The 23796-nt window shown below is 41.9% G+C and overlaps 1 protein-coding gene across 1 annotated transcript in view; it reads left to right on the top strand.

The window, feature by feature from the left end:
• The window catches only part of ap3b1a (adaptor related protein complex 3 subunit beta 1a), a 76317-nt gene that overhangs the window by 4275 nt on the left and 48246 nt on the right, over positions 1-23796 (top strand). The window contains 4 exon segments of the mRNA XM_080766385.1: positions 2848-2922; positions 3447-3542; positions 4906-5066; positions 7590-7656. Coding sequence (XP_080622511.1) covers positions 2848-2922; positions 3447-3542; positions 4906-5066; positions 7590-7656 — 399 coding nt within the window.

Here is a 23796-nt window from a genome sequence, read left to right as displayed (position 1 = left end):
TTGTTGGGGTGAGTTGATGTTAAACTGTAGAGGATTGTTGGGGTGAGTTGATGTTAAACTGTAGAGGATTGTTGGGGTGAGTTGATGTTAAACTGTAGAGGATTGTTGGGGTGAGTTGATGTTAAACTGTAGAGGATTGTTGGGGTGAGTTGATGTTAAACTGTAGAGGATTGTTGGGGTGAGTTGATGTTAAACTGTAGAGGATTGTTGGGGTGAGTTGATGTTAAACTGAAGAGGATTGTTGGGGTGAGTTGATGTTAAACTGAAGAGGATTGTTGGGGTGAGTTGATGTTGAACTGTAGAGGATTGTTGGGGTGAGTTGATGTTAAACTGTAGAGGATTGTTGGGGTGAGTTGATGTTAAACTGAAGAGGATTGTTGGGGTGAGTTGATGTTAAACTGAAGAGGATTGTTGGGGTGAGTTGATGTTAAACTGTAGAGGATTGTTGGGGTGAGTTGATGTTAAACTGTAGAGGATTGTTGGGGTGAGTTGATGTTAAACTGAAGAGGATTGTTGGGGTGAGTTGATGTTAAACTGTAGAGGATTGTTGGGGTGAGTTGATGTTAAACTGAAGAGGATTGTTGGGGTGAGTTGATGTTAAACTGTAGAGGATTGTTGGGGTGAGTTGATGTTAAACTGTAGAGGATTGTTGGGGTGAGTTGATGTTAAACTGTAGAGGATTGTTGGGGTGAGTTGATGTTAAACTGTAGAGGATTGTTGGGGTGAGTTGATGTTAAACTGTAGAGGATTGTTGGGGTGAGTTGATGTTAAACTGTAGAGGATTGTTGGGGTGAGTTGATGTTAAACTGTAGAGGATTGTTGGGGTGAGTTGATGTTAAACTGAAGAGGATTGTTGGGGTGAGTTGATGTTAAACTGTAGAGGATTGTTGGGGTGAGTTGATGTTAAACTGTAGAGGATTGTTGGGGTGAGTTGATGTTAAACTGTAGAGGATTGTTGGGGTGAGTTGATGTTAAACTGAAGAGGATTGTTGGGGTGAGTTGATGTTAAACTGTAGAGGATTGTTAGGGTGAGTTGATGTTAAACTGTAGAGGATTGTTGGGGTGAGTTGATGTTAAACTGTAGAGGATTGTTGGGGTGAGTTGATGTTAAACTGTAGAGGATTGTTGGGGTGAGTTGATGTTAAACTGTAGAGGATTGTTGGGGTGAGTTGATGTTAAACTGTAGAGGATTGTTGGGGTGAGTTGATGTTAAACTGTAGAGGATTGTTGGGGTGAGTTGATGTTAAACTGAAGAGGATTGTTGGGGTGAGTTGATGTTAAACTGAAGAGGATTGTTGGGGTGAGTTGATGTTAAACTGTAGAGGATTGTTGGGGTGAGTTGATGTTAAACTGTAGAGGATTGTTGGGGTGAGTTGATGTTAAACTGAAGAGGATTGTTGGGGTGAGTTGATGTTAAACTGTAGAGGATTGTTGGGGTGAGTTGATGTTAAACTGTAGAGGATTGTTGGGGTGAGTTGATGTTAAACTGTAGAGGATTGTTGGGGTGAGTTGATGTTAAACTGTAGAGGATTGTTGGGGTGAGTTGATGTTAAACTGAAGAGGATTGTTGGGGTGAGTTGATGTTAAACTGTAGAGGATTGTTGGGGTGAGTTGATGTTAAACTGTAGAGGATTGTTGGGGTGAGTTGATGTTAAACTGTAGAGGATTGTTGGGGTGAGTTGATGTTAAACTGAAGAGGATTGTTGGGGTGAGTTGATGTTAAACTGAAGAGACTGAACAGAATACAAAACTCTGATGCTGGCATTCAAAGCAACCAAAGGCACTCAGATCAGCCAACGCAGGGAAGCTGGAGGTACCTTCACTAATAATTTTAATCGGATAGGTCCGGAGATCATGTGTGCCGATTTTTGTGAGATTTGGACAAAATCTGTAGGAGGAGGAGCCAAAAGTGTGTTTTGGAGAAAATTTAAATTAGCAGGAATTTATTTCCCGACGAAAATGGGCGTGGGAATGGGAAAATATTTTACGACTTTATAGGGAGTTATAGGGTAAAACGTAAAGTGGGCTGTTATAGCGCCACCATGAGGCCGACTGGTTTAATTTCTTTTCAATTATTTTTCATAATTATTATGAACCTCCCTCCCAAGTCTTGTAAATATGGCGCTTACGGTCTCCAATGGAAAAAAATATACTTGCATTTAGTCTTCGATTTCCCCATTATAAGTCTATGGAGAACTAATTAATGAATATAAATTAAACTATACAACGGATCTCTTAGCAAAATACAAGCACACGATTCCTGATGAAGCCGGTCAATTTGACATATGGCTCGAGTGTGTGCGGCAAAGTATCGCTCATTTACAATAACAATAGTGTGGTTGCCCTGTTAGGGCAACCACACTAATACAAAAATGAATCGCTATAAAATTGTGTGAAAAAAAATACATATTTAGCCCCATGTTCGAATGCCCCAGCTGGTAAAATCCTTAAAATGAAAGAAAGCCAAAAATGAAAGAAAATGAACACTCATCTTTTACTTTCTCTAATAACAACCTAAAACATGAACCTTGGTTGAAAAAAACTAAAGTTGATCTGATCGCCAAAGGCATTTCATTGTGTTTTTTTCACGTACAGCTGATCGCTAAAGGCATTTCATTGTGTTTTTTTCACGTACAGCTGATCGCCAAAGGCATTTCATTGTGTTTTTTTCACGTACAGCTGATCGCCAAAGGCATTTCATTGTGTTTTTTTCACGTACAGCTGATCGCCAAAGGCATTTCATTGTGTTTTTTTCACGTACAGCTGATCGCCAAAGGCATTTCATTGTGTTTTTTTCACGTACAGCTGATCGCCAAAGGCATTTCATTGTGTTTTTTTCACGTACAGCTGATCGCCAAAGGCAAGAATTCATCCGAGTTGTTTCCAGCTGTGGTGAAGAATGTCGCCAGCAAGAACATTGAGGTACGGCACGTCAGCATGGTCTGATAGCAGATCTACAAGACTACAGCGCCTTGCAGGTGCCATGCGCTGTGAGCTTGTAGATCTGCTAAAGAGGCTGTTGTATTAGTGTGTGTGTATGTAGACATACACGTATGTGTGTGTATGTAGACAGCATAAGTGCATTGTATGTGCTATTGTCATAGCACGTCATAGTACATATGTATAGCATAGTAGTATAGATGTATAGCTTATATGTATAGTTTCATTATAGATATTCCACTGTTACTTTCTTAGCTTACGCATGTTTCATGATAAATGTTTTTATGTGATGTATACCCATGCTTTTTTGTTCTTGCTTAATGTAAGTCGCTCTGGATTAAGAGCGTCTGCTAAATGCCTAAATTGTAAATTATGTTTAAGCAAAATAAGCTGAAACGTGCGTACGTGCGTGCGTGCATGTTATCACCCAGAGAGTCATATTTGGTCATGTTTTTAACGTTTCATTTAAATGTGTGTGTGTGTGTGTGTGTGTGCGTGCGTGTCAGCTGAAGAAGCTGGTCTATGTCTACCTGGTCAGATACGCAGAAGAGCAACAAGATCTGGCTCTGCTTTCCATCAGCACCTTCCAGAGAGCCCTGAAGGTAACCACCCCCCCACCACCTCACTCCCTCACCCCTCCCCCACCACCTCACTCCCCCACCACCTCACTCCCTCACCCCCACACCCTTCACCCCCTCACCCTTCACCCCCTCACCAGGGTGCTTAAAACGGTTTAGGTGCCACGGAAGTCGTCTCTCCCTTGGGAATTCATTTTATTTATTTTTTATTATTTTCATCTATATTTTGAAAATTCCTCTAATCTGGTGTACAGGTGATGACATCATGCACATTACATGCATAATATAATTACAAATTCTTTCTTTCTTTATAATGGGAGAATTGGCACTCTGAGCCTAAACTGGTGACCACCAGGTGGCGCTGAAGGAGTTGTTTAACCCTCTTATTCCCAGCCTTAAATCACATCTTTTTGTGGCTTAGGCCAGATTTGGCGACTTTTTGAATGACAATAGAAAAATGTGAGATATGACCACAATGGCATGAAATATCTCATTTTCAAGCTGCATGTCTCTACTTCACAATGAAAAAAGAATTATGACTCTAGCATGTTCCTTCGTTGACTTATAAGCATTTTAGTACAACTTGGTTTCACTGTTCACTGAAAACCAAGGTGTATTAAAATGCTTATTACTAAACAATGGAATATGCTAGAGTCATAATTTTTCTTTCATTGTGAAGTAGAGACATGCAGCTTTAAAATGAGATATTTCATGCCATTGTGGTCATATCTCACATTTTTCGATTGCCATTCAAAAAGTCGCCAAAGCTGGCCAATGCTGGCCAATGCCCCATTTCTTAATTCGTCATTTTCATGCAAAAAGAAAAAACAGCGGTCTAAATAAATTATATATATATAATCCGGCAGTTTAACTGTAACACCCAAAACTGCCACCAGATGGCGGGAAAGCACCATTATGCTGAAAATGCCGTTAGAGTCAAATCTCTTGACATCACTTCCTGTTCAAGGGAGTAAACAAGAAGTAAAAGATTGTCCCCTACAAGATAGCCTCACTCTCTCGGAATGCTAGGCTAACAATAGCTTCATCATAAGTTAGTCTAAAATCACCCAAATCGAGCCCAGAAAGTCCCAAAATATCAGATTTCACGATTCACATAGAGACGGCGCGCGTGCACGATAGTGCACGATCGCGCGGATTTCGGCCGGTTTTTAGTAGATTACATAAAAATAAAAAATAAAATGCAAAAAAATCGGAAAAAAATGATAATTTTTTTTTTTTTTTTTTGGAATTATTGTCTACCACGTCCACAACGTCCTTGGCCTTGAGGGATTAGTTGATACCACGTCAAAAAACACGTCGTTGGCCATGAACCAGTTAAGAACACCTAATGGGTTTTCCCCGTCCTGAGCGGCTCATTGTTCTTCAGGACCCCAACCAGCTGATCCGGGCCAGCGCTCTGAGGGTCCTCTCCAGCATCCGGGTTCCCATCATCGTCCCCATCATGATGCTGGCCATCAAGGAGGCTGCCAGCGACATGTCTCCCTACGTCCGCAAGACCTCCGCCCACGCCATACAGAAACTATACAGGTAACTAAGACCTCTAAGACCTCTACAGGTAACTAAGACCTCTACCACGCCATCCAGAAACTCTACAGGTAACTAAGACCTCTAAGACCTCTACAGGTAACTAAGACCTCTACCACGCCATACAGAAACTCTACAGGTAACTAAGACCTCTAAGACCTCTACAGGTAACTAAGACCTCTACCACGCCATCCAGAAACTCTACAGGTAACTAAGACCTCTAAGACCTCTACAGGTAACTAAGACCTCTACCACTCCATCCAGAAACTCTACAGGTAACTAAGACCTCTAAGACCTCTACAGGTAACTAAGACCTCTACCACGCCATCCAGAAACTCTACAGGTAACTAAGACCTCTAAGACCTCTACAGGTAACTAAGACCTCTACCACTCCATCCAGAAACTCTACAGGTAACTAAGACCTCTAAGACCTCTACAGGTAACTAAGACCTCTACCACGCCATCCAGAAACTCTACAGGTAACTAAGACCTCTACCACGCCATCCAGAAACTCTACAGGTAACTAAGACCTCTAAGACCTCTACAGGTAACTAAGACCTCTACCACGCCATCCAGAAACTCTACAGGTAACTAAGACCTCTAAGACCTCTACAGGTCTAGGCCTCTATATGTCAGTGGTCATCCCAACAGCGACCTACGCCTGTGAGACGTGGATGAAGACAGCCAACACCACCAACAAGTTGGATGTCTTTCACCGAAGATGCCTCAGATCCATCCTGAGGATCTCATGGAGAGACCACATCACCAATGAGGAGGTGATGAGAAGGGCAGGGGTAGCACCACTGTCTGTCATCATCGATGAAAGGAGAAGGAGAATGGCTGGACACGTACTCCGACTGCCAAGAGAGAGACCGGCAAGTGTGGCAATGGACTGGATGCCAGAAGGTGGAAAGAGGAAGAGAGGGAGGCCAAAGAAGACATGGAGACAGACAGCCAAGGAAGACCTAAGCGAGATGGGTGTCAGCTGGCACGGAGCAAGAAGGGTCGCCAGTGACCGGAATAAATGGAGAGGACTCGTCGCCCAATGTTCCAATAGGAACGGGAGGAACTAAGTCTAAGTCTAAGACCTCTACAGGTAACTAAGACCTCTACCACGCCATCCAGAAACTCTACAGGTAACTAAGACCTCTAAGACCTCTACAGGTAACTAAGACCTCTACCACGCCATCCAGAAACTCTACAGGTAACTAAGACCTCTACCACGCCATCCAGAAACTCTACAGGTAACTAAGACCTCTACCACGCCATCCAGAAACTCTACAGGTAACTAAGACCTCTGCAGGTAACTAAGACCTCTGCCCACGCCATCCAGAAACTCTACAGGTAACTAAGACCTCTAAGACCTCTGCAGGTAACTAAGACCTCTGCCCACGCCATCCAGAAACTCTACAGGTAACTAAGACCTCTACAGGTAACTAAGAGCTCTGCCCACGCCATACAGAAACTCTACAGGTAACTAAGACCTCTACAGGTAACTAAGACCTCTGCCCACGCCATCCAGAACCTCTACAGGTAACTAAGACCTCTACCACGCCATCCAGAAACTCTACAGGTAACTAAGACCTCTAAGACCTCTACAGGTAACTAAGACCTCTACCACGCCATCCAGAAACTCTACAGGTAACTAAGACCTCTAAGACCTCTACAGGTAACTAAGACCTCTACCACGCCATCCAGAAACTCTACAGGTAACTAAGACCTCTAAGACCTCTACAGGTAACTAAGACCTCTACCACGCCATCCAGAAACTCTACAGGTAACTAAGACCTCTAAGACCTCTACAGGTAACTAAGACCTCTACCACGCCATCCAGAAACTACAGGTAACTAAGACCTCTAAGACCTCTACAGGTAACTAAGACCTCTACCACGCCATCCAGAAACTCTACAGGTAACTAAGACCTCTAAGACCTCTACAGGTAACTAAGACCTCTACCACTCCATCCAGAAACTACAGGTAACTAAGACCTCTAAGACCTCTACAGGTAACTAAGACCTCTACCACTCCATCCAGAAACTACAGGTAACTAAGACCTCTAAGACCTCTACAGGTAACTAAGACCTCTACCACGCCATCCAGAAACTCTACAGGTAACTAAGACCTCTAAGACCTCTACAGGTAACTAAGACCTCTACCACGCCATCCAGAAACTACAGGTAACTAAGACCTCTAAGACCTCTACAGGTAACTAAGACCTCTACCACGCCATCCAGAAACTCTACAGGTAACTAAGACCTCTAAGACCTCTACAGGTAACTAAGACCTCTACCACTCCATCCAGAAACTACAGGTAACTATGACCTCTAAGACCTCTACAGGTAACTAAGACCTCTACCACTCCATCCAGAAACTACAGGTAACTAAGACCTCTAAGACCTCTACAGGTAACTAAGACCTCTACCACTCCATCCAGAAACTCTACAGGTAACTAAGACCTCTACCACGCCATCCAGAAACTCTACAGGTAACTAAGACCTCGGCCCTGTCTCCTTGTTTTGTTTCCAGCCTGGATCCCGACCAGAAAGAGCAGCTGATTGAAGTGATCGAGAAGCTGCTGAAAGACAAGAGCACGGTGAGTAACACACACACACACACACACACACACACACGTTCTGTCCGCAAAATATGAGGACGGAATGCGTCTGCACTGCGGTTGGCTGTAAGGTGTGTCATTCTGCGCTGCGGTTGGCTGTAAGGTGTGTCATTCTGCACTGCGATTGGCTGTAAGGTGTGTCATTCTGCGCTGCGGTTGGCTGTAAGGTGTCATTCTGCGCTGCGATTGGCTGTATGGTGTGTCATTCTGCGCTGCGATTGGCTGTATGGTGTGTCATTCTGCGCTGCGATTGGCTGTATGGTGTCATTCTGCTAGTAACACAAAAAAATGTGTGAAGTGAGGGACGCTCTTGGAGGAATTCGGTATAGTTTGGTGATGTAATGATGATTATTGTTATATTGATTTATTGTTAATGGCGTTTTTAAAACAAACATTGACCTAACACAGACAACTTAACCTGTACGCAGGAGGGGCTAGCGCCCCTCAAAAATGCTAAATCACAGCGAAGCAGCTTTCTGCTTCTACGGCCCGACGGCTTGGAATAAACTCCCACTAAACTACAGTGCGACAGGCAGCCTGTAGATGGCGTTAAAGCTCAGGAACTATTTCTTCACTCTAGCTTTTAGTTGATTCTTCTTATCCTCTGTGTTATCCATGTCCTAAACGGTGAACGGGGCGTTTATATTTTATATAGAGCTTTTATCAAAAACGCTGTAAATAGTGGGTGTATAGACTAGAGCTGTCGGTCGCACCGATGTATCGGTCATTTTGGGCTCCGATGCCCGCCATGATGCGACATCGGACATCGGTGTTTATTTAATCCGATGTCCCGATGTTCATACAGGAGGGGGAAAAGTATTTAATGTTTACTACAGTCCATCCTGCACATATCACTCTCTCGGTCCTGCACCGCTGTACTAATAATAAAATAATTTGCCAAAACCCTAATTTGCCAAAACCCTAATTTGCCAAAACCCTAATTTGCCAAAACCCTAATTTTCCAAAACCCTAATTTGCCAAAACCCTAATTTGCCAAAACCCTAATTTGCCATAACCCTAATTTGCCAAAATAATTTGCCAAAATAATTTGCCAAAACCCTAATTTGCCAAAACCCTAATTTGCCAAAACAATTTGCCAAAACAATTTGCCAAAACCCTAATTTGGCAAATTATTTTGGCAAATTATTTTGGCAAAATAATTTGCCAAAACCCTAATTTGCCAAAACCCTAATTTGGCAAATTTTTTTGGCAAATTATTTTGGCAAAATAATTTGCCAAAACCCTAATTTGCCAAAACCCTAATTTGCCAAAACCCTAATTTGCCAAAATAATTTGCCAAAATAATTTGCCAAAACCCTAATTTGCCAAAACCCTAATTTGCCAAAACCCTAATTTGCCAAAACCCTAATTTGCCATAACCCTAATTTGCCAAAATAATTTGCCAAAATAATTTGCCAAAACCCTAATTTGCCAAAACCCTAATTTGCCAAAACAATTTGCCAAAACAATTTGCCAAAACAATTTGCCAAAACCCTAATTTGCCAAAACCCTAATTTTCCAATACCCTAATTTGCCAAAACCCTAATTTGCCAAAACCCTAATTTGCCATAACCCTAATTTGCCAAAATAATTTGCCAAAATAATTTGCCAAAACCCTAATTTGCCAAAACCCTAATTTGCCAAAACAATTTGCCAAAACAATTTGCCAAAACAATTTGCCAAAACCCTAATTTGCCAAAACCCTAATTTGGCAAATTATTTTGGCAAATTATTTTGTCAAATTATTTTGGCAAAATAATTTGCCAAAATAATTTGCCAAAACCCTAATTTGCCAAAACCCTAATTTGCCAAAACAATTTGCCAAAACAATTTGCCAAAACCCTAATTTGGCAAATTATTTTGGCAAATTATTTTGGCAAAATAATTTGCCAAAACCCTAATTTGCCAAAACCCTAATTTGGCAAATTTTTTTGGCAAATTATTTTGGCAAAATAATTTGCCAAAACCCTAATTTGCCAAAACCCTAATTTGCCAAAACCCTAATTTGCCAAAATAATTTGCCAAAATAATTTGCCAAAACCCTAATTTGCCAAAACCCTAATTTGCCAAAACCCTAATTTGCCAAAACCCTAATTTGCCATAACCCTAATTTGCCAAAATAATTTGCCAAAATAATTTGCCAAAACCCTAATTTGCCAAAACCCTAATTTGCCAAAACAATTTGCCAAAACAATTTGCCAAAACAATTTGCCAAAACCCTAATTTGCCAAAACCCTAATTTTCCAATACCCTAATTTGCCAAAACCCTAATTTGCCAAAACCCTAATTTGCCATAACCCTAATTTGCCAAAATAATTTGCCAAAATAATTTGCCAAAACCCTAATTTGCCAAAACCCTAATTTGCCAAAACCCTAATTTGCCAAAACAATTTGCCAAAACAATTTGCCAAAACAATTTGCCAAAACCCTAATTTGCCAAAACCCTAATTTGGCAAATTATTTTGGCAAATTATTTTGTCAAATTATTTTGGCAAAATAATTTGCCAAAACCCTAATTTGCCAAAACCCTAATTTGGCAAATTTTTTTGGCAAATTTTTTTGGCAAATTTTTTTGGCAAAATAATTTGCCAAAACCCTAATTTGCCAAAACCCTAATTTGCCAAAACCCTAATTTGCCATAACCCTAATTTGCCAAAATAATTTGCCAAAATAATTTGCCAAAACCCTAATTTGCCAAAACCCTAATTTGCCAAAACCCTAATTTGCCAAGACAATTTGCCAAAACAATTTGCCAAAACAATTTGCCAAAACCCTAATTTGCCAAAACCCTAATTTGTCAAATTATTTTGTCAAATTATTTTGTCAAATTATTTTGGCAAAATAATTTGCCAAAACCCTAATTTGCCAAAACCCTAATTTGGCAAATTTTTTTGGCAAATTTTTTTGGCAAAATAATTTGCCAAAACCCTAATTTGCCAAAACCCTAATTTGCCAAAACCCTAATTTGCCAAAATAATTTGCCAAAATAATTTGCCAAAATAATTTTCCAAAACCCTAATTTGCCAAAACCCTAATTTGCCAAAACCCTAATTTGCCAAAACCCTAATTTGCCAAAACCCTAATTTGCCAAAATAATTTGCCAAAATAATTTGCCAAAACCCTAATTTGCCAAAACCCTAATTTGCCAAAACAATTTGCCAAAACAATTTGCCAAAACAATTTGCCAAAACCCTAATTTGCCAAAACCCTAATTTGGCAAATTATTTTAGCAAATTATTTTGGCAAAATAATTTGCCAAAACCCTAATTTTCCAAAACCCTAATTTGCCAAAACCCTAATTTGCCAAAACCCCAACTTGCCAAAACCCTAATTTGCCAAAAATAATTTGCCAAAACCCTAATTTGCCAAAACAATTTGCCAAAACAATTTGCCAAAATAATTTGCCAAAACCCTAATTTGCCATAACCCTAATTTGCCAAAACCCTAATTTGCCAAAACCCTAATTTGCCAAAACCCTAATTTGCCAAAACCCTAATTTGCCAAAATAATTTGCCAAAATAATTTGCCAAAACCCTAATTTGCCAAAACCCTAATTTGCCAAAACCCTAATTTGCCAAAACCCTAATTTTCCAAAACCCTAATTTGCCAAAACCCTAATTTGCCAAAATAATTTGCCATTTTTAAAATTTTGAACTGTGAACTGAACTAGTTCCTAAAAAAACACTTATATATATATCCTCCATACAACAAAAATCACACCTGTGTGAAGTGATGGGTGCTAACTCATGTTGATTAGGTGATGTAATGGTGATTATGATGTCTAATGCTCAGACACTATGGTCGCATTCTCACCTAATACTTCGGTAGACTCGAATGCGTATGGGAGGAGAAATGGGATTCTTGCATATTTAATTGGCTACGGTTTGCCTTCACACTGTCATGATCCGCAGCAATTGGAAACGCAGCAGGGGGGACCTTTATCAATGTGTTACATTCATAAACTAGCCTACACAGTGAAATGATAAATCTATGGTGATAATTATACTCATAACGTGCATTATGTGTCGTGCCGACGGTCTGGGACTGCCCCCCCTCTCTCGCTCTCTCACTATAAGCACGCAGCCACGCACGCACTGTTCTTTTGGGCATGGAGGCACAGCGCTGAGCGCACTGATATAACAGACAGCAGCGCAAAATGTTTACAAGTTTATCGAGATGAAAGTTCCTACTCCCCACTAGTCCCCACACAGTGACAGCACTCCATGTTTACGGCACGCACAGACAGACAGAATATTCTGTAGGCTATAATACTATTACACTGCACTGCAGTGTTTGTGTTTTCTTAAGCAATTGATTAATGTACTCGTCCTCATTTCGATCAGGGCTTCAGTCTCCACTCTCCTCATTCGACCACGTCTATCCACGGTAACGGGACATCTTTGCGCTGCGTAAAATATGCCTTCTCCGTCTCCAACTGTGTTCAGCTCCTCACCCGCCTGACGTATGTTTGCTTCATTTCCTGTATTTGCTGCGGATTGCATTCACACCTGCACCGAATCGTAGTCAAGCGCGATTGGAAGCGAAGCGAAACCCCCGTTTTTGCTCGGAGTAAAATGCGGTTCTTTGTTGCGCATTAGGATTCGAAAGAGCCTTCACACCTGCCAAACGAAGCGCACTTTCTGAAAATGCGCAGCAGGATTCGTTTTAATCGCAGCAAAGCTCTCTGGTGAGAATGCGACCTATGTCATAACATTGTCCTTTTCGTAGGACGGTCATCTACACCAGTGGTTCCCAAAGTGGGGTCCTGGGACATTTAGACGTCTACATTTAGACGTCTACATTTAAACGTATACATTTAGACGTCTACATTTAGACGTCTACATTTAAACGTATACATTTAGACGTATACATTTAGACGTATACATTTAGACGTATACATTTAGACAGTGTCCCCCCGAGTGCCTCCCCAGTGTCCCCCTGAGTGCCTCCCCAATGCCTCCCCAGTGTGCCCCCCGAGTGCCTTCCCAGTTCCTCCCCAGTGTGCCCCTGAGTGCCTCCCCAGTGTCTCCCCAGTGCCTCCTCAGTGCCTGCCCAGTGTCCCCCAGTGTCCCCCCAGTGTCTCCAATAGCAATACAAGAGCAATAATACAAATTAATCTTAATGTATTAATCTTATTAATTAATGAATCAAATTAATTAATTAATCAAAATTGCGGCCTGTGCCCAGCACCATGCCAAAGCTTTTTCCTGCAGGAAACACTGCTTGTGGTTGTAAATATATTGTTATCCGTGTTGCGAGGATGAGGGGGTACCTGGAAAAATATCTACCCCAAAAGGGGTACCTGGTCCAAAAAAGTTTGGGAACACCTGCTCTACACTAATAGCTGGATAATAGGAGGGCATATATAGGGGTGCATTTCATTTTGCCAAAACATTTTATTTAAATGTGTTCAATGTATTCTATTGTTAATTGAATTTAAAAAAAACGTATTTTGAAGTTTAGTTTTATTTTTTATTATTTTAATTGATTACGAAACATCGGTCCAAAACATCGACATCGTATCGGCATCGGTGGTGAAGGTCTCTCCGACATCGGCATCGGACCCAAAAATATGGCATCGCTCGGGCTCTAGTATAGACACACACACGCACATGCACACGTGCATGCGCACACGCACACGCACACGCACACGCACACACAAACGCCTTTACATAGATGGTGCATTACATTCACACGCACATTCACACACCGGCACTCGGGCACTCGACACGCAGCACTCGGTGCCGCGCTACAAGCTTGTAGATCTTCTAGTTATTTTTTTTATCGTGAAAAGGTGCTGCGAATCTTTGAATATATTATTCTTTCAGAGCAAACTTTTTTAACTCAAATCTTTGCTTCTGGGGCTGGGTGGGGGTAGGGGTGGGGGGGGGGGTGGTGGGTCCCTGGAACAACATAATTATTTTCAGATGGGGCTCGGCGGCCAATTACAGATAATGGAAATAGCAGATCTACAAGCCCTATGTAATTCACCACACAGTGGGTAATGGAAATAGCAGATCTACAAGCCCTATGTAATTCACCACACAGTGGGTAATGGAAATAGCAGATCTACAAGCCCTATGTAATTCACCACACAGTGGGTAATGGAAATAGCAGATCTACAAGCCCTATGTAATTCACCACACAGTGGGTAATGGAAATAGCAGATCTACAAGCCCTATGTAATTCACCACACAGTGGGTAATGGAAATAGCAGATCTACAAGCCCTATGTAATTCACCACACAGTGGGTAATGGAAATAGCAGATGTACAAGCCCTATGTAATTCACCACACAGTGGGTAATGGAAATGGCAGATCTACAAGCCCTATGTAACTGACTGCACTGCGGGTAATGGAAATAGCAGATCTACAAGCCCTATGCAACTCACTGCACAGTGGGCAATGGAAATAGCAGATCTACAAGCTCGTAGCGTGTTGATCTGCTGTCCTTTCTGTTTCAATTGGATTTATTTGTTGTCCTGTAATGTAATATTCCGGCCACTGGATGGCGCCCCAGTCAAAAGCTAGAACGCTTCCTGTTATCACACAACACCATATTGCCCTTAACTTACCTTAAAGCTGCTATAAGCAATACTATGTCAACATTTTAATGACCTTTTTTAATGACCTTACTCATTTCAAATATAATATAATTATAATTTAAATTAAATATAATTTTACTGGTGTTTTTCAATGGAAACAGGAGGCATAAAGGTGACAGCATGCAGCTGACTGGTGAAGAGAATAGTACGGACATGTTGATTGGGTACGTCTCAAACACGCCTTAAACACTCCCATGACTAATTCAAGGCCGTTTTGCGCAATCCACGGGGTGTCGAAAGCGCTTCTTACCGTGCCTCAAAATTGCTATATGACACTCCACACGCCCCCAGCTCTTAAAACTGTAATATTATATGGAATTCCATTGGAACTGGATAATCGACCCCATTATGTTCAACCTCCACCCGATCGATTCTAGCAGAAAGTTGCCCAATATCGATGTCGTGGTTGTCTTGTATTTGTTTCATATTAGTTTTCATCTCAGCTTTGAGTTCTTCTCGATTATCATTAATGAGATTTTCCAGGCGCTTTACATTGCTGTCAAGCTGCTTCTCAATCTTTTCGAGGGAAGTATGCACTTCTCCAATCTCTGATGTGAGGAGTGTTCTGAGCTCCTCTCTCTGCGATCGGAGTTCCACCATGATAGCGTTGATATCCGTCGTATCGGTGTCCTTGTGGCATGGCCTCCCTGACCTGCCATGTTATTCATTCACATACGCAGCGAATTTACGTAGTAATAAGTCGTATTTTCTACCTTTTTTTTTTTTTTTAAGTTTGAGCCACAGGTTTTCACCGCACCATACCACGCCGGCGCATGCGCACAGTTCAACATGTTAACCCAACTCTGTGAGGGGCGAGGTGTGAGAGGCGTGAGAGGGCGAGGTGTGAGAGTGTGAGGTGTGAGAGGGCGAGGTGTGAGAGGGTGAGGTGTGAGAGGGCGAGGTGTGAGAGGGCGAGGTGTGAGAGGGTGAGGTGTGAGAGGGTGAGGTGTGAGAGGCGTGTGAGAGGGTGAGGTGTGAGAGGACGAGGTGTGAGAGGACGAGGTGTGAGAGGACGAGGTGTGAGAGGACGAGGTGTGAGAGGGTGAGGTGTGAGAGGTGTGAGAGGGTGAGGTGTGAGAGGGTGAGGGGCGAGGTGTGAGAGGCGTGAGAGAGGGCGAGGTGTGAGAGGCGTGAGAGGCCGGTAATTCCAGAGAGGTCACAAAACAAAGCGTTTTGAAATGCCAAGCGTGTCGGTGGAGAACAGGAGGACATAATGTCACGTTGGTTTTGTATATATATTCTTTATGTATTCACAGCGTGTAATGCTCTCATTATGCACGCAGGACCCCGGGGGGAGGGGGGGGGGGGGTTACCAGATGCAGAGCATATTTACCCCCCCCCCCCGATGCTAACGAAGACAAATGACTCCGCTTTCACTGTGGGGAGGGGGGGGGGACGCACGGTCAGAGAGAGAGAGAGAGAGACTTCAGCTCACACTGACAATTTGTCTTGCGACCCAGTGAAGGAATCGGTGGGGAGAGAGTATGCTTTACACTCCGTCTGTCCGTCTTTACACTCCGTCTGTCCGTCTGTCTGTCTCCGTCTGTCCGTCTTTACACTCCGTCTGTCCGTCTTTACACTCCGTCTGTCCGTCTTTACACTCCGTCTGTCCGTCTGTCTGTCTCCGTCTGTCCGTCTTTACACTCCGTCTGTCCGTCTGTCTGTCTCCGTCTGTCTAAACGCGCGCATCTTTTTATATTATATATTATATTATATTTTTCAGAAAGGAAGCCATTGAGGGTTAAAATGCATCCTAATGCTTCCAACTCGAGTAGAATTATTAATGTTCTGTACAAGTGTCCATGACAAAGAAAATATATGATGTGGAGACAATAAAGACTATAATTATCATTATTAAATTATTATTATTATTATTATTATTATTATAATAAGGTGGTAACAGCCCATTATTATCATTATTATTGATTATTGATTTAGAATGTGTGCAGGGTTGAGTGTGTTGAATCATATTTAGAATGTGTGCAGGGTTGAGTATGTTGAATCATATTTAGAATGTGTGCAGGGTTGAGTGTGTTGAATCATATTTAGAATGTGTGCAGGGTTGAGTATGTTGAATCATATTTAGAATGTGTGCAGGGTTGAGTATGTTGAATCATATTTAGAATGTGTGCAGGGTTGAGTGTGTTGAATCATATTTAGAATGTGTGCAGGGTTGAGTATGTTGAATCATATTTAGAATGTGTGCAGGGTTGAGTATGTTGAATCATATTTAGAATGTGTGCAGGGTTGAGTATGTTGAATCATATTTAGAATGTGTGCAGGGTTGAGTGTGTTGAATCATATTTAGAATGTGTGCAGGGTTGAGTATGTTGAATCATATTTAGAATGTGTGCAGGGTTGAGTGTGTTGAATCATATTTAGAATGTGTGCAGGGTTGAGTATGTTGAATCATATTTAGAATGTGTGCAGGGTTGAGTGTGTTGAATCATATTTAGAATGTGTGCAGGGTTGAGTATGTTGAATCATATTTAGAATGTGTGCAGGGTTGAGTGTGTTGAATCATATTTAGAATGTGTGCAGGGTTGAGTATGTTGAATCATATTTAGAACGTGTGCAGGGTTGAGTGTGTTGAATCATATTTAGAATGTGTGCAGGGTTGAGTATGTTGAATCATATTTAGAATGTGTGCAGGGTTGAGTATGTTGAATCATATTTAGAATGTGTGCAGGGTTGAGTGTGTTGAATCATATTTAGAATGTGTGCAGGGTTGAGTGTGTTGAATCATATTTAGAATGTGTGCAGGGTTGAGTATGTTGAATCATATTTAGAATGTGTGCAGGGTTGAGTATGTTGAATCATATTTAGAATGTGTGCAGGGTTGAGTATGTTGAATCATATTTAGAATGTGTGCAGGGTTGAGTATGTTGAATCATATTTAGAATGTGTGCAGGGTTGAGTATGTTGAATCATATTTAGAATGTGTGCAGGGTTGAGTATGTTGAATCATATTTAGAATGTGTGCAGGGTTGAGTATGTTGAATCATATTTAGAACGTGTGCAGGGTTGAGTGTGTTGAATCATATTTAGAATGTGTGCAGGGTTGAGTGTGTTGAATCATATTTAGAATGTGTGCAGGGTTGAGTGTGTTGAATCATATTTAGAACGTGTGCAGGGTTGAGTGTGTTGAATCATATTTAGAACGTGTGCAGGGTTGAGTGTGTTGAATCATATTTAGAATGTGTGCAGGGTTGAGTGTGTTGAATCATATTTAGAATGTGTGCAGGGTTGAGTGTGTTGAATCATATTTAGAATGTGTGCAGGGTTGAGTATGTTGAATCATATTTAGAATGTGTGCAGGGTTGAGTATGTTGAATCATATTTAGAATGTGTGCAGGGTTGAGTATGTTGAATCATATTTAGAATGTGTGCAGGGTTGAGTATGTTGAATCATATTTAGAATGTGTGCAGGGTTGAGTATGTTGAATCATATTTAGAATGTGTGCAGGGTTGAGTATGTTGAATCATATTTAGAACGTGTGCAGGGTTGAGTGTGTTGAATCATATTTAGAACGTGTGCAGGGTTGAGTGTGTTGAATCATATTTAGAATGTGTGCAGGGTTGAGTGTGTTGAATCATATTTAGAATGTGTGCAGGGTTGAGTGTGTTGAATCATATTTAGAATGTGTGCAGGGTTGAGTGTGTTGAATCATATTTAGAATGTGTGCAGGGTTGAGTGTGTTGAATCATATTTAGAATGTGTGCAGGGTTGAGTGTGTTGAATCATATTTAGAATGTGTGCAGGGTTGAGTATGTTGAATCATATTTAGAATGTGTGCAGGGTTGAGTATGTTGAATCATATTTAGAATGTGTGCAGGGTTGAGTATGTTGAATCATATTTAGAATGTGTGCAGGGTTGAGTATGTTGAATCATATTTAGAACGTGTGCAGGGTTGAGTATGTTGAATCATATTTAGAACGTGTGCAGGGTTGAGTGTGTTGAATCATATTTAGAATGTGTGCAGGGTTGAGTATGTTGAATCATATTTAGAATGTGTGCAGGGTTGAGTATGTTGAATCATATTTAGAATGTGTGCAGGGTTGAGTATGTTGAATCATATTTAGAATGTGTGCAGGGTTGAGTATGTTGAATCATATTTAGAATGTGTGCAGGGTTGAGTATGTTGAATCATATTTAGAACGTGTGCAGGGTTGAGTGTGTTGAATCATATTTAGAACGTGTGCAGGGTTGAGTGTGTTGAATCATATTTAGAATGTGTGCAGGGTTGAGTGTGTTGAATCATATTTAGAATGTGTGCAGGGTTGAGTGTGTTGAATCATATTTAGAATGTGTGCAGGGTTGAGTGTGTTGAATCATATTTAGAATGTGTGCAGGGTTGAGTGTGTTGAATCATATTTAGAATGTGTGCAGGGTTGAGTGTGTTGAATCATATTTAGAATGTGTGCAGGGTTGAGTATGTTGAATCATATTTAGAATGTGTGCAGGGTTGAGTATGTTGAATCATATTTAGAATGTGTGCAGGGTTGAGTATGTTGAATCATATTTAGAACGTGTGCAGGGTTGAGTATGTTGAATCATATTTAGAACGTGTGCAGGGTTGAGTGTGTTGAATCATATTTAGAATGTGTGCAGGGTTGAGTGTGTTGAATCATATTTAGAATGTGTGCAGGGTTGAGTGTGTTGAATCATATTTAGAATGTGTGCAGGGTTGAGTGTGTTGAATCATATTTAGAACGTGTGCAGGGTTGAGTGTGTTGAATCATATTTAGAATGTGTGCAGGGTTGAGTGTGTTGAATCATATTTAGAATGTGTGCAGGGTTGAGTATGTTGAATCATATTTAGAATGTGTGCAGGGTTGAGCATGTTGAATTATATTTAGAATGTGTGCAGGGTTGAGTATGTTGAATCATATTTAGAATGTGTGCAGGGTTGAGTATGTTGAATCATATTTAGAATGTGTGCAGGGTTGAGTGTGTTGAATCATATTTAGAATGTGTGCAGGGTTGAGTGTGTTGAATCATATTTAGAATGTGTGCAGGGTTGAGTGTGTTGAATCATATTTAGAATGTGTGCAGGGTTGAGTATGTTGAATCATATTTAGAATGTGTGCAGGGTTGAGTATGTTGAATCATATTTAGAATGTGTGCAGGGTTGAGTGTGTTGAATCATATTTAGAATGTGTGCAGGGTTGAGTGTGTTGAATCATATTTAGAATGTGTGCAGGGTTGAGTGTGTTGAATCATATTTAGAATGTGTGCAGGGTTGAGTGTGTTGAATCATATTTAGAATGTGTGCAGGGTTGAGTATGTTGAATCATATTTAGAATGTGTGCAGGGTTGAGTATGTTGAATCATATTTAGAATGTGTGCAGGGTTGAGTGTGTTGAATCATATTTAGAATGTGTGCAGGGTTGAGTGTGTTGAATCATATTTAGAATGTGTGCAGGGTTGAGTGTGTTGAATCATATTTAGAATGTGTGCAGGGTTGAGTATGTTGAATCATATTTAGAATGTGTGCAGGGTTGATTATGTTGAATCTAGATTGCATTAATACGATCTCTAATGGAGGATTTAGTTAGTTGACACAATGAAATAAAATGGCGATAGTATCCAGTGTAGGGCAGACAGCCTGTCAGACAGACAGCCTGTCAGACAGACAGCCTGTCAGACAGACAGCCTGTCAGACAGACAGTATGTGAGGCAGACAGCCTGTCAGACAGACAGTATGTCAGACAGACAGATTTGGGAGAGCAGTAGCTCGTTGCTTGTAGGTCTGCTATTTTTGAAAAATCGTGAAAATATTTATTTAGGATTTAGAAGATTTTTTTTTAATTTTGAGTTCAGGCCTGAATGGGTTAACATTTAAGAGCCAAATATCCGTAACCGGATGTTACAATGAGAATTTTGAGGTCAGGCCTGAATGGGTTAAATATAACCGGATGTTACAATGAGAAATTAATTAAATTAAACAAACTAAATGAATGTGGAGATCCAAGGTTTTTGTGCCGTACCAGCGTGGATAGCCCCCCCTCCCCCCCCCCTCCCCTCCCCTCCCCCATCAATCAAAGCGCGCCGGGCGCTCGCTCGGGGCGTGATGAGCCAGCACTCTGCCCCCCCCCCCCTCCCCCTCCCCCTCCGTGATTTTATAGGAAATTTATTGTTATTAACCCATTCAGGACGGGGAAGACCCTTTAGGTGTTTTAAAGACCCTTTAGGTGTTTTAAAGACCCTTTAGGTGTTTTAAGCATTATGTCATGCTTTAGCTGTTGAACAAATAGAAGCTATTTCTAGTCCTTGACGCGATAACGGTTTGAAACAGAGGGTTTTTCAGGAAGGTTTTAGGATTATTTAGAAGCTTTTTATTAATTTATATAATATGGGTCTAAAGGCGTTAGAGGAACCATTTGCTTAGTGTGATATTTCCATTACGGACGTGTCAACGCGGCCCAGATAATAGGCTGGCTGTCAGCCTTGTTGATGGCCCATGTAGTTTACTGTGTGTGTGTGTGTGTGTGTGTGTGTGTGTGTGTGTGTGTGTGCGCGTGTGCCACATTGTGTGGTTTTACCTTCAAGGCTGTGTCTAATGGGGGAAGTTGGTGGAGAAGAATGCTCATCGTCTACAACATGACACACACACACGCACACGCACACGCACACACAGACACACACACACACACACACACACACACACATACACACAGGACAATGACACACACACACACACACACACACACACACACACACACACACGCAGGACAATGACACTAGGGGTGCAGCGGTTTTCAACCGAAAACCGAACCGTTCGGTTCTGCATACACGGTTCAATGCGCTCTAATGAACCGCGCTTTTTCGGTTTGCATTAATTCATTTCTTACAGCTGCGAAGAATGTATTTCTCGGTCACACACCGTCCTACTTAGAAGTCTAGCACTCTATCGGTCACACACCGTCCTACTAAGAAGTCTAGCACTCTTTCGGTCACAGAAGTGTAGCACTCTGTCGGCCCACCCCCTACACACACACACACACACACACACACACACAGAGAGAGACGGCATGATGAGGAGAATCCAGCCCTCGCAAAGACCACTCGGTGGAATAATTATTGATCGTCATACACAGAGACACACACAGCGGAGTAACCTCGAATCAACAGGCTTCTAAGCACCGTCTTGTTCAGATCTGCTTCTGCATCTGCACTCGCTGTTTGAGTGCTAAAAAGGGAGAGAGAGAGCAAAAACAACTCGTTGTTGTTGCTCTGTCCACCCGGAGCAGGATAAGAATATTCCGTCTGAAAAGTCCCAACAAAATACTCTATGTCCAATCCATGACTGTAGATAGAAACCCTTCTTCTAATAATATAAGCATAATATCTCATGCAGAGATCTTTATTGTAAACTTTTGTAAATGTTTCTGTGCGACACGGCACTCTGCTGTGAATTCCTCCCCTTCCCAGGGAGCTCTCCTCTCCTCCCTGCATGTGGAGTCTGCACCACGTGTGAGCGCATAGGTGCATTATTTTTTCCCTTGAACATAATGATGAGGCACATTAAAATAGCAATATAAGTTTTTTTTCCCCCCTTTAAATAATGAAAAGGCAAAAATGCCTAATAAAATAATATATGCTAAAAAAAGAATAAAAGATAATGCTATAAATAAACTTTTTGAGTGGTGCAAGCCAGTCCCTTGGACTTATGTGTGTGGGTGCCTGCCTGGCTGGCTGGGTATGAGCATGAAAACAGCATGGTTGCTTTTCACCACCTGTGTGCAACCTAACACACACACACACAAACACATGCCCATATTAACTGTATATGATGATTTCGTGTGTGCCAGTACAGTACAGTAGAGGGACCGGCACACAGTAACTCTGTCATTTCTCAACCGTTTCGGACACGGGGCGGCAGTTCGGAACCGGCCCGGCACCCTGGGCGCATTCCTGTCCCCCCCCCCCCCCCCCCCCCGGAAACCCCCACACAGAGTTGCACTCACTTTACACAGGTGTGATTTTTTTTTTTTACTGTACCGAAACCGAACCGAAACCGTGGCCCCCATACCGAAGTACGAACCGAACCGAGGTGTAACTGAACCGTTGCACCCCTAAATGACACACACAAGCACACATAAGACATCAAAGTAACATTCACACTCTCTGCAAAGGACGTTAAGCTGTGTGTGTGTGTTCAACAACACAGCCATGACGTTAAGCTGTGTGTGTGTGTTCAACAACACAGCCATGACGTTAAGCTGTGTGTGTGTGTGTGTGTGTGTGTTCAACAACACAGCCATGACGTTAAGCTGTGTGTGTGTGTGTTCAACAACACAGCCATGACGTTAAGCTGTGTGTGTGTGTTCAACAGCACAGCCATGACGTTAAGCTGTGTGTGTGTTCAACAACACAGCCATGACGTTAAGCTGTGTGTGTGTGTTCAACAGCACAGCCATGACGTTAAGCTGTGTGTGTGTTCAACAACACAGCCATGACGTTAAGCTGTGTGTGTGTTCAACAACACAGCCATGACGTTAAGCTGTGTGTGTGTGTGTGTGTGTGTGTTCAACAACACAGCCATGACGTTAAGCTGTGTGTGTGTGTGTGTGTGTGTGTTCAACAACACAGCCATGACGTTAAGCTGTGTGTGTGTGTGTTCAACAACACAGCCATGACGTTAAGCTGTGTGTGTGTTCAACAACACAGCCATGACGTTAAGCTGTGTGTGTTCAACAACACAGCCATGACGTTAAGCTGTGTGTGTTCAACAACACAGCCATGACGTTAAGCTGTGTGTGTGTGTTCAACAACACAGCCATGACGTTAAGCTGTGTGTGTGTGTTCAACAACACAGCCATGACGTTAAGCTGTGTGTGTGTGTTCAACAACACAGCCATGACGTTAAGCTGTGTGTGTGTGTTCAACAACACAGCCATGACGTTAAGCTGTGTGTGTGTTCAACAGCACAGCCATGACGTTAAGCTGTGTGTGTGTTCAACAGCACAGCCATGACGTTAAGCTGTGTGTGTGTTCAACAACACAGCCATGACGTTAAGCTGTGTGTGTGTGTGTTCAACAACACAGCCATGACGTTAAGCTGTGTGTGTGTTCAACAACACAGCCATGACGTTAAGCTGTGTGTGTGTTCAACAACACAGCCATGACGTTAAGCTGTGTGTGTGTTCAACAGCACAGCCATGACGTTAAGCTGTGTGTGTGTTCAACAACACAGCCATGACGTTAAGCTGTGTGTGTGTTCAACAGCACAGCCATGACGTTAAGCTGTGTGTGTGTTCAACAACACAGCCATGACGTTAAGCTGTGTGTGTGTGTGTGTGTGTTCAACAACACAGCCATGACGTTAAGCTGTGTGTGTGTTCAACAACACAGCCATGACGTTAAGCTGTGTGTGTGTTCAACAGCACAGCCATGACGTTAAGCTGTGTGTGTGTTCAACAACACAGCCATGATGTTAAGCTGTGTGTGTGTTCAACAACACAGCCATGACGTTAAGCTGTGTGTGTGTTCAACAGCACAGCCATGACG

The sequence above is a fragment of the Protomyctophum bolini genome, assembly GCF_963924005.1.
Source record: "Protomyctophum bolini genome assembly, chromosome: 6".
Lineage (NCBI taxonomy): Eukaryota > Metazoa > Chordata > Actinopteri > Myctophiformes > Myctophidae > Protomyctophum > Protomyctophum bolini.
This window is presented reverse-complemented; position numbering and strand designations above follow the sequence as displayed.